Here is an 11,633-nt window from a genome sequence, read left to right as displayed (position 1 = left end):
CAGCTGCTCCCACAGCTCCCACAGCTCCCACAGCTCCCACAGCTCCCACAGCTGCTCCCACAGCTCCCACAGCTCCCACAGCTGCTCCCACAGCTCCCACAGCTGCTCCCACAGCTCCCACAGCTCCCACAGCTCCCACAGCTGCTCCCACAGCTCCCACAGCTGCCACAGCTGCTCCCACAGCTCCCACAGCAGCTCCCACAGCAGCTCCCACAGCTCCCACAGCTCCCACAGCTCCCACAGCTCCTCCCGCAGCTCCCACAGCTCCCACAGCTCCCACAGCAGCTCCCACAGCTCCCACAGCTCCCACAGCTCCCACAGCAGCTCCCACAGCAGCTCCCACAGCTCCCACAGCTCCCACAGCTCCCACAGCTCCCACAGCTCCTCCCGCAGCTCCCACAGCTCCCACAGCTCCCACAGCTGCTCCCACAGCTCCCACAGCTCCCACAGCAGCTCCCACAGCTCCCACAGCTCCCACAGCAGCTCCCACAGCTCCCACAGCAGCTCCCACAGCTGCTCCCACAGCTCCCACAGCTCCCACAGCTCCCACAGCTCCCACAGCTGCTCCCACAGCTCCCACAGCTCCCACAGCTGCTCCCACAGCTCCCACAGCTGCTCCCACAGCTCCCACAGCTCCCACAGCTCCCACAGCTGCTCCCACAGCTCCCACAGCTCCCACAGCTCCCACAGCTGCTCCCACAGCTCCCACAGCTCCCACAGCTCCCACAGCTGCTCCCACAGCTCCCACAGCTCCCACAGCTGCTCCCACAGCAGCTCCCACAGCTCCCACAGCAGCTCCCACAGCTCCCACAGCTCCCACAGCTCCCACAGCTCCTCCCACAGCTCCCACAGCTCCCACAGCTCCCACAGCTCCCACAGCTGCTCCCACAGCTCCCACAGCTCCCACAGCTCCCACAGCTCCCACAGCTCCCACAGCAGCTCCCACAGCAGCTCCCACAGCAGCTCCCACAGCAGCTCCCACAGCTCCCACAGCTCCCACAGCTCCCACAGCAGCTCCCACAGCTCCCACAGCTCCCACAGCAGCTCCCACAGCTCCCACAGCTCCCACAGCAGCTCCCACAGCTCCCACAGCTCCCACAGCAGCTCCCACAGCACCCACAGCTCCCACAGCTCCCACAGCTGCTCCCACAGCTCCCACAGCTCCCACAGCTCCCACAGCTCCCACAGCTGCTCCCACAGCTCCCACAGCTCCCACAGCTGCTCCCACAGCTCCCACAGCTGCTCCCACAGCTCCCACAGCTGCTCCCACAGCTCCCACAGCTGCTCCCACAGCTCCCACAGCTCCCACAGCTGCTCCCACAGCTCCCACAGCAGCTCCCACAGCTCCCACAGCTGCTCCCACAGCTCCCACAGCTCCCACAGCTCCCACAGCTCCCACAGCTGCTCCCACAGCTCCCACAGCTCCTCCCGCAGCTCCCACAGCTCCCACAGCTCCCACAGCTGCTCCCACAGCTCCCACAGCAGCTCCCACAGCTCCCACAGCTCCCACAGCTCCCACAGCTCCCACAGCAGCTCCCACAGCAGCTCCCACAGCTCCCACAGCAGCTCCCACAGCTCCCACAGCTCCCACAGCTGCTCCCACAGCTCCCACAGCTCCCACAGCTGCTCCCACAGCTCCCACAGCTGCTCCCACAGCTCCCACAGCTCCCACAGCTCCCACAGCTGCTCCCACAGCTCCCACAGCTCCCACAGCTCCCACAGCTCCCACAGCTGCTCCCACAGCTCCCACAGCTCCTCCCGCAGCTCCCACAGCTCCCACAGCTCCCACAGCAGCTCTCACAGCTCCCACAGCTGCTCCCACAGCTCCCACAGCAGCTCCCACAGCTCCCACAGCTCCCACAGCTCCCACAGCAGCTCCCACAGCAGCTCCCACAGCTCCCACAGCAGCTCCCACAGCTCCCACAGCTCCCACAGCTGCTCCCACAGCTCCCACAGCTCCCACAGCTCCCACAGCTCCCACAGCAGCTCCCACAGCTCCCACAGCTCCCACAGCTCCCACAGCTCCCACAGCTCCCACAGCAGCTCCCACAGCTCTCACAGCTCCCACAGCTGCTCCCACAGCTCCCACAGCAGCTCCCACAGCTCCCACAGCTCCCACAGCTCCCATAGCTGCTCCCACAGCTCCCACAGCTCCCACAGCAGCTCCCACAGCTCCCACAGCTCCCACAGCTGCTCCCACAGCTCCCACAGCTCCCACAGCTCCCACAGCTCCCACAGCAGCTCCCACAGCTCCCACAGCTCCCACAGCTCCCACAGCAGCTCCCACAGCTCCCACAGCTCCCACAGCTCCCACAGCTCCTCCCACAGCTCCCACAGCTCCCACAGCTCCCCCTGCAGCTCCCCCGCAGCTGCCTGACCTGCACCAGGAGGGTGAAGCGCTGCCTGTCGGCGGGGGGGCTCCCCCGGCTGCCGGGGTACTCCCAGTCCAGGTCGAGGCCATCAAAGTCGTGTTTGCGCAGGAACGCGATGGCCGAGGTGACGAAGGTCTGGCGGCTCTGGGCTGTGGCCACCATGTCCGTGAACCTGTGGGTGGGGCCCGGAGTGTGGGCCGCTCGCTCCCAGCGGCCACCACAAACCCCTCGGCGATGGGCGGCCGGCTCGGCGGGGGGTGGGGGGTGCCGGGGTGTTTGCGGTGAGTGACGAGCCAGGCCGAGGAGCAGGGACAACCCAGCCACGTGTCCTGCCCCCAAATGCGACGTCCCGGGCACATCGAGGCTGGAGGCCCGGCCCAGCCATCGCGGGGTCATAAGCCATAGCGCCCGCTCTCCCGGATGAAGGGGTCCCCTGGATGAAGGGGTGCCTCCCGGATGAAGGGGTGCCCCCCGGATGAAGGGGTGCCTCCAGGATGAAGGGGTGCCCCCCGGATGAAGGGGTGCCCTCCCAGATAAAAGGGCAAGGCGCTAGGGGTCGGGCGGGGGGCCCTGGCTTCTTTCTCACGGTTGGGGACGCTTTGTGCTCTTACGTCACCAGCCCAGGCTCCCCAGAGCCCGAGTTCCCCAGGGCCCCTCAGTGTCCCCGAGGAAGTCCCGAGCAGCGTGGGGTCTTGCACACACTGCCCTCGCGCTGCCTCCCTTTCTGAGTGAACCTAAGTCATGGGGCGCGGCAGTGCCGAAAGGGCCCCGGCTGGCACCAGGCTGGCACCGGACTGGCACCGGGCTGGCACCGGGCTGGCACCAGGCTGGCATCGGGCTGGCACCGGACTGGCACCGGGCTGGCATCGGGCTGAGCGCCAGGGCGGCTGTGGGGAGCTGCTTCTTCCGCGGCCTCGAGACGCGGGGAGCGCGTGCCCGGGCTTCCAGACCCCACTCGGTCACCCCGCACATCACCCGCCCTGGACACGCCCGTATGGCCGCCGAGCTCAGTGCCACAGGCCGCCGGGCACACACGTCGGAGGAGCAGACTCTGGGGCTCAGGCCCGGCGGTGCCGGCGCTGCCCGGGAGCCTCCTCCCGCCCATTTTACGGGAAGACACTGAGGTCGAAAGGGGGTCAGGCCTCTGCAGACCGCGGAGCCAAGCCATAGCACTGCCCGCAGCCCAGAGGGGCGGTCACCCCAGAACGCAGGCCGTGTCCCCCTAACCCCCACCTCCTGCCCTGTCCACACTCCAGCAAGCCCTCCCCCACAGGGCTCCCGGCCAACTCACTTCTGGGTGCCGAAGTTCCAGCCCCCCACGGCCAGCAGCGTCTTCAGCTGGGGGTTCCTGGAGAGAACAGGGGGCGGCGGTCCAGGCTGAGCCGGGCTGCGGGCGCCCCGGCGGGTGGGGGTGGGGTGGGGACGTGTGAGCCGGGGCACAGGCCGGGGCTCTAGGCTGGGACGGGGAGACACGCTGCAGCCGGGAGGACCCAGCCGGCTGAGGACAGACCGTCCGAGGGGTGTGGCCAAGGTGGCAGACTCCAGAGATGATGGACGGATGGACGGACGGATTTTAGGACAAAGGATCCCACCTGGACCGAAACCGAGGGCCCGGGGTCCCTGTCCACCTCGCCGCCCCCACGGAGCCCAGGACTGGCCCACAGCCACATGGAGGGGCCCCCAGGCTGCAGAGCTGGGGCCTGGCTCTGGGAGGCCCCCCTTCCCCTCCCCCCCCCCCCCCAGCTCGCCTCTGCTTCAGGCCGTTGAAGTCCCGGTACAGCTGCTCGTCGTTCCACTCCAAGGGGCTGAGCTGGTGCCCCTCCATGCCCGCGAAGGCGTACACGAGGTGGGTGCACAGGCCGGGGTCCACGTCCTGGGGCAGGAAGCGGGCGGCCCCCTGTCTGTACTGGGCCCAGTTGGTGAAGTAGCAGACCAGCTTCTCGGGGGAGCCTGCGGGGGGCATGAAGGGAAACGCCAGTCAGCAGGGGCGCTGGGGCCTGGCATTCGGGGATGGCGGGGAGGGCAGGGAGGGGGAGGGCAGGGGGGAGGGGGGCACAGATGGGCTGGGGAAAGGGGAGGGGGGAGGAGGAGGGGGAGGGGCACAGCTGAGCTGGGGAAGGGGGGAGGGCAGGGAAGTGGGGGGAGGGCGGGGGGGGCAGAGCCTCCGGACAGCACGCACCAAATGGGAGGAGCAGCAGGGACAGCAATCCTGCGGAGAGAGGCCGAGGGTCAGCATCGCCCCCCTCCTGGCCCCGAGGCCGATGCCGCCCAGGGCGGGCTCAGGACAGCCTCCGGCACACCAGCTTCCTCTGCCCAGAGGGACCAGGAGGGCCCGGGGTCCAGGCTCCCCCCCAGGTCCCCCGCCCCCCAGGCCCCCCAGGCCCCCCAGGCCCCCCAGGTCCCCCGCCCCCCAGGTCCCCCGACCCCCAGGTCCCCCGACCCCTAGGTCCCCCAGGCCCCCCAGGTCCCCCGCCCCCCCAGGCCCCTCAGGCCGTGGCAGCAGGGAGGGGGTGGGAACGACGGGGACACTGACTGGGGGGGGGGGCGTTTTTCTTTGGGAAGAAGACCTGGGGCTGGCAAGGCCGTTTGGGGAGACCGGGCAGAGCCTGCCCCCAGCTGAGGCTGCGCCCCACAGGGCGGCTGAGGGCACCCGGCGGGGACTGGGCGAGGTCTGGGCCACCTCTAGTGCCTCGGGTTCCCCTCAACCTAATTCACGAGGAGACTCAGTGCCGTGGCCCCGGTGCCCTCTCTCGGGCACCCTGCGTGGGGTCGGCTAGAGCCCTTGGCAGGGCCGCCTCTGGGACAAAGCCAGGGCAGGGGCTGGGGCTGGGGCTGGGGCTGGGGCTGGGGCAGGGGCAGGGGCAGGGGCTGGGGTAGGGGCTGGGGTGCTCTGAGCGGCTTTGGGGACGGGAGAGAGAAGGCTCGTCTCAGCCGGCTGAGGAAACTGTCCTGTGACAGACAGTCTTGGGCAGATAGCCCCAGGGACCCCCAGGGCCTGGATTGGGGGCTGCAGGGCCAGGATGGGGACCCGCAGGGCCGGGATGGGGACCCGCAGGCCAAGGGGCAGTAGGAGGGGTGGCCCCACTCGTAGGGTGTCCCCAGTGCGCTGCCCCACACGCCTCCCCAGCTCTGATGGTGCCCACTCACCCGTCCAGGCCACGGAACCCGTCATGGTGTCGGCTTGGCAACAGGCAGCTGGTGACGGCTCTGTGCCCGCCCGCCCGCCTTTTATCGGCCGCCGTCTCACCCGCGGCCCGACAGGAGGGCGGAGGGAAGAGGGGGCTGGGCGGGGTGGGCGCGGCGCGGATTGTGCAAACGGGACATCAGGCCTTCCTTGAGCAATTCCTGCCTCTGGACAAGCACAGGGAACACGGCCCTGGGCGTTGCCACGGGCGTGCAAGGGGGCAGGAAGTGTTTCCCAACTCCAGGGACAGCGGGCTCTGGCAGCCTCCGCGTGGGGTGTGGGACCACACGTGGACCAGCGGTCATGGGATTCGGGAGAAGTGACTCAAGGTCAGGGAGCTGGTCCCAGCCCCGCCTGCTCAGGTCCCGCGGCCCCAGGGCCGCCCGCGAGGTGACAGGTGACGCTGGCACGGGCCCTGTGTGTTCTGGCAGCGACGTGTCCGTGACCAGGACAGGAACACTCGTACCTCCGCTGGTGACAACACGGTGAGGGTGAGGGGCTCCGAGTGTCTCCTCCAACCATGTTCACGCTTCCTCACAGGCTCCCGGGGGGCAGGAAGGAGCACCCCCCGCGGACAGGTCCCCTGCAAATGCCAACACACACCGTTTCCTACAGACCCAGGAACCACCATTCACTGGAAATGCTGACGGGATTTCCATTAAAATAAGGCATAAACCAGGCTGACGGCTTTCACCATTGACAAGAAATTTAGCTATTAGCCCGGCCGGCGTGCTCAGTGGGTGAGCATCAACCTGTGAACCAGGAGGTCACGGTTCGATTCCCGGTCAGGGCACATGCCCAGGTTGGGGGCTCGATCCCCAGTGTGGGGCGTGCAGGAGGCAGCCGGTCAATGATTCTCTCTCATCATTGATGTTTCTCTCTCTCTCTCCCTCTCCCTTCCTCTCTGAAATAAATTTTTAATATTGTATTATATACTAGAGGCCCGGTGCACGACCTTTGTGCACTGGGAGGGGGGGTCCCTCAGCCCGGCCTGTGACCTCTCGCAGTGCAGGAGCCCACGGGGAGTGGGCCTAAGCCAGCGGTCGGACATCCCTTGCGCTGCCACGGAGGCAGGAGCGGCTCCCGCCACCGCTGCTGCCCTCGCCAGCCATGAGCCCGGCTTCTGGCTGAGTGGCACTCCCCCTGAGGGGCAGCTCCTGCATTGAACGTCTGCCCCCTGGTGGTCAGTGCGCATCATAGCGACCGGTTGTTCCACCGTTCGGTTGATTTGCATATTAGCCTTTTATTATATGGGAAAATTCATGCCCTGGAGGGGGTGTCCCTCAGCCCGGCCTGTCCCCTCTCACAGTCCGGGAGCCCTCAGGGGCGGAAGGTGATCTGGCGGTCAGGGGAAGGCGATGCCCCATCACACCTCTGCTGCTGCCACTGCCGGCAGCGCAAGCCTCGGCCGGCCCTGGGTGGCTGGGGGCTGAGGGGACTGGGCACCGCCATCTTGTGGCTGTGGGTGCCACCATCTTTGAGGGCGTGGCAGTCAATTAGCATATTCCCTCATTATTGGCTGTGGGTGCCACCATCTTTGAGGGGGGCAGTCAATTAGCATAGTCCCTCCTTATTGGCTGTGTGTTGCCGTTTTGAGGGTGGGGCAATTAGCATATTCCCTCCTTATTGGCTGTGGGTGTCGCTGTTTTGAGGGTGGGGCGGTCAATTAGCATATTCCCTCCTTATTGGCTGTGGGTGTCGCCGTTTTGAGGGTGGGGCAATTAGCATATTCCCTCCTTATTGGCTGTGTGTGTTGCCATTTTGAGGGTGGGGCAATTAGCATATTCCCTCCTTATTGGCTGTGTGTGTTGCCATTTTGAGGGTGGGGCAATTAGCATATTCCCTCCTTATTGGCTGTGTGTTGCCATTTTGAGGGTGGGGCAATTAGCATATTCCCTCCTTATTGGCTGTGTGTTGCCGTTTTGAGGGTGGGGCGGTCAATTAGCATATTCCCTCCTTATTGGCTGTGGGTGTCGCCGTTTTGAGGGTGGGGCAATTAGCATATTCCCTCCTTATTGGCTGTGGATGTCACCATCTTTGCAATGGCCTGAGGGTCACTTAGCATATTCCCTCCTTATTAGATAGGATGATGAGAATCATTGACCAGCTGCCCCCTGCACACCCCACACTGGGGATCGAGCCCCCAACCCGGGCGTGTGCCCTGGACTGGAATCCAACCCGGGACCCTTCAGTCCGCAGGCCGACGCTCCGTCCACTGAGCCACACCGGCCGGGGCTGAAACCAATTATTTTTAATTAAAAAATTAGCTATTACACTAATAAAAGAAAAACCACGAGTGATTCCGTTGTCAACGGCTGTTGCTACGTTTGGACACCTAGAAAACTCTCGGGGAGGTTTGCTAGATTCTAGGCAAATAACCCACCAATAAAAGCGTCAGGGACGTGGCTGGATTTAAGGAACGCCCACAGACTGGCCTTCTCCGATCGGCAGTAACCAGTGCGGGCAGACGTGGCCAAGGCCTGTCGGGGCTACAAGCTACTAGGAACCAGCTGGACAGCAAAGCGCCTGCACCAGGGCCTGCCCAGGGCGCTGGGTCCTGGCAGGCGCCGAGACGTGGCCCCGCTGACGTGGCCTTCGGTCACGCCGAACCCCACATCCGGGCGTCCCCACTGCCCGCTGGGGACAAAGGCCCATTGAGCCCTCGGGCCCCCCCCCCACCCCGGTTGTGGCTTCACCGGCCCAAATGTCAGCCTGTTTCCTGGTCCCGGCGGACCACGTCGCGGGGCGGAGCTGGGAAGGGTCTCCCTCACCCTCCTGCAGCCGAGCCTGGAGAGCCACCCAGCCCCTCGCCAGGCCCCCCACCTGCCCCCACCACAGAGCGCGCCCCCTCCCGCCTGCCCCCTCCCGCCTGCCCCCACCTGCCTCCCCCCACCCCCCTGCCCCCCCGCCTGCCCCCTCCCGCCTGCCCCCACCCGCCTTCCCCCTCCCCCCGCCTGCCCCCGCCTCCCCCTCCCCCCTCCCCCCTTGCCTTCCCCCTCCTGCCTCCCCCCTCCCGCCTGCCCCTCCCGCCTGCCCCCTCCCACACGCGGAACTCTCCACGCAGTGACGCCATCGTCTTCATCGCAGCATCAAACAGATGACACAAACCAGGGCCGCGCTGCCGCCTTAGAGAGACGTGTCCTCGCTGTCCGTCCCGCACGCACTCCCGCGCAGCCCCAGGAACAGCCGTCGGAGGAATAAACCGGCATCAACCAAGGAGGACCCGGTGGGAGGGGGACCCGAAGCGAAGGACAAACCAGGTCCCCCAGGGCGACAGGGTCCACAGACTGGGAAACCCCAGTGGCGGGCGGCGGCGGGCGGGGAGCCACGGGCGGCAAGGGGTGTGCGGCCAGGCCCCAGAGAGACAGTTGTGAGGGCTGAACCGGACACCCCTGGGTGTGGGGGGACTGCTAGGCCCCAGGCCCCCTTCCTCACCCCCATAAAGTACAGGACGGACCAGGGCGGCTGTGGCCCGGGAGCCCTCGTCGGGCACAGAGATGGCAGGGCCGAGGGGCCGCACTGAGGCCAACGGGGGCGGGGGGGGGGCAGACGCCCAGCCCTCCCTCCCCGGGAGCCTCGAGCAGGGCTCCAGAACGTCCCCCGAGAGGACTGACCAGCCCGAGAAAAGCGACTGGCCCTCCAATACCACCTGGGCCCCCGACAGAACAGCCTGTGGCCCCACCGGTGGGGGGCCTCGGAGGAGCCGCCAGGCCCCAGGCTCCGTCAGCCCTGAGTCACCGCCGGCGCGTGGAAGGCAGGCCACGTGTCTCCACGGGGAAGACGGACCCACACACTCAGGGCGAGCTTTCCAACCGCGACAGCTGTGCTGCGTCAGCATCGGGCCCGTGCTCCTCTGGACTTAAGGATACAGGGTGCCGCCCTGCTGGACCACAGGCGCCCTGTCAGATGCGGGGGCGCTGAGGTCAAGCTGCAGCCCCTGTGCCTGTGGGGCAGGGGTCATTTTTATCCATCGACTGGTTGATCAATTGATTGGCTTGGGTCATTTCTCAAAATGCAGGTGCTGGGGACAGGTGCACCCCGAATCACGCTCATTCTCGCCTCTTCTCCCCGGAGGGAGGCGCCTGGCCCCCCGCCAGCTCGAGGCTTTTCTGACCTTCCCCCCAACGTGGTAAAGAGCTGAGACGCCTCATGACTCAAGGTTTAAACGTGACTGTTTCTACATCAACACCACAAACACCATCCAGGAAAGAAAAAAACAGCCACATTGAGATGATCACGGAAAACCTCTTCAGCATTAGGAGAACGAAAAGACAAGCTGCAAACGGGGAGGAAATATTTGCAAAACACATTTGGGATAAAGAACTTGTAATCAAAACAGGGAAGCACAGCAGTGTCGGCCACCGGGAGGCTCTCTGGCGCCACCTAGTGCGCACCTTTGGAATAACACCCGGCTGGTTGCCCCGCACCTTGAACAGCACGCCTGCGGGCAGGTCATAAAAAACAAACAAAAAACCCTCCTCTGTGGCCATCTAGGGTGGAAATTAAAAATAACAGCTTTGCTAGCGATGGGCATTACTTTGAATAAAGCACTTTCGATGTTTCTCTTGAAAAAAAAAACCACAAAAAACCAGCTTTGTGGGCGGTGTGGTTCGTGGCTGAGCGTAGACCATGTACAGGAGGTGGCCTGTTGACCCCCGTCAGGGCACATGCCCAGGATGCAGGCTCGATCCATGTTTCTCTCTCTCTCCCCCCCCTTCCTATCTTTCTAAAAATCCAAGAACCATGTTTTTCCTTGGCCGGTTTCCCAGTGGTTAGAGCACAGGCCCACGGACCAAAGGGTCCAGGTTCCTTCCCCGTCAAGGGCATGTACCTGGGTCTCAGGCCTGACCCAGGCCCAGGTTGGGGCACATGCAGGAGGCAACTGATGGATGTGTCTCTCTCACATCAAGCTTTCTCTCTGTCTCTGCCCCTTCCACTCTCACTAAAAACCCATCGGGGAAAAAATACCCTTGAATGAGGATTAACAACAAAAAAATTACAGCTTCGTGAACGTGACCAACAAAGGCATTCTCTGAGGCCCCTAGTCTGCATCTTTTTTAAAAATATATTTTTAGCCAAAACCGGTTTGGCTCAGTGGATCGAGCGTCGGCCTGCGGACTGAAAGGTCCCAGGTTCGATTCCGGTCAAGGGCATGTACCTTGGTTGCGGGCACATCCCCAGTAGGAGGTGTGCAGGAGGCAGCTGATCGATGTTTCTGACTATCACTCTTCCTTCCTCTCTGTAAAAAATCAATAAGATATATTAAAAACATATATATATATATGTAATTCATTTCAGAGAGGGAGAGGGAGAGGGAGAGGGAGAGGGAGAGAAACATCAATGATGAATCATTGATCGGCTGCCTCCTGCATGCCCCACGGGGGATTGAGCCCACAACTGTGCATGTGCCCCTGACCGGCACTGAACCCGGGACCTTTCTGTCTGCAGGCCAACGCGCTATCCACTGAGCCAAACTGGCGAGGGCAGTGTGCACCCGAGTAGAACACCTGTAAACATCACCAGGAAAAGCCCTTCCCGGCTGCCAGAGTGTCCGCCTTAACACCAGTGTGGGTTGGCAGGAAACGCACCTCTGCTGCCATCTAGTGCACAACTAGTGAATGACACCAGGAGAGCTCCTCTTAGTCTGCGAGTGGGAGTGGAGGTCCCGGGAAACTCACTTCTGATGCCACCTAGTGTTCAAGTTGGGAAGAACAGCCGTGTGGCGCTCACCCAGGCAAGCCCTCCTCTGCTGCCCTCTTGTGTGCACCTTGGGAACAACACCTGAGTGGCAGTCCCCAGGAAGGGGACCCCCCCTTCATTTAGTGCACATTTGGGGGAGACCCCGGGGGAAGTCCCCAGGAAATGCTCGCTCGCTGCCCTCGCCCTCGTAGTGTGTGACCAGAGAACAGCGCCCAGTGGAGGACCAGGAAATGCTCCCGGTGCCCTCTCGTGTGCCCTTTAGGGGTAACACCCAGTGGGCTCGCCTGCGGGCCGTCACTGCACACCCGCCTGCCTGCCCCGGCAGAGCAGGGAGCCCCGCGCGTTCCGGCCTGTCCACAGGACTCCGGACCACACGC

The 11,633-nt window shown here is 64.5% G+C and overlaps 1 protein-coding gene across 1 annotated transcript in view; it reads right to left on the bottom strand.

The window, feature by feature from the left end:
* The window catches only part of CHIT1 (chitinase 1), a 13,869-nt gene extending 7,730 nt beyond the window's left edge, over window positions 1-6,139 (bottom strand). The window contains exons 1-5 of the mRNA XM_080669598.1: window positions 5,520-6,139; window positions 4,552-4,581; window positions 4,121-4,322; window positions 3,664-3,720; window positions 2,379-2,544 (exon numbers count right to left, since the gene is read on the bottom strand). Of these exons, the coding sequence (XP_080525724.1) occupies window positions 2,379-2,544; window positions 3,664-3,720; window positions 4,121-4,322; window positions 4,552-4,581; window positions 5,520-5,544 (480 nt within the window). The 5' untranslated portion in view covers window positions 5,545-6,139. The remainder of the gene's footprint in view (window positions 1-2,378; window positions 2,545-3,663; window positions 3,721-4,120; window positions 4,323-4,551; window positions 4,582-5,519) is intronic.
* Between the last annotated feature and the right edge of the window lie 5,494 nt (window positions 6,140-11,633).

This window comes from Plecotus auritus (assembly GCF_963455305.1).
Source record: "Plecotus auritus genome assembly, chromosome: 5".
NCBI lineage: Eukaryota > Metazoa > Chordata > Mammalia > Chiroptera > Vespertilionidae > Plecotus > Plecotus auritus.
The sequence above is the reverse complement of the archived record's forward strand: the minus strand, read 5'-3'. Positions and strand labels throughout refer to the sequence as shown.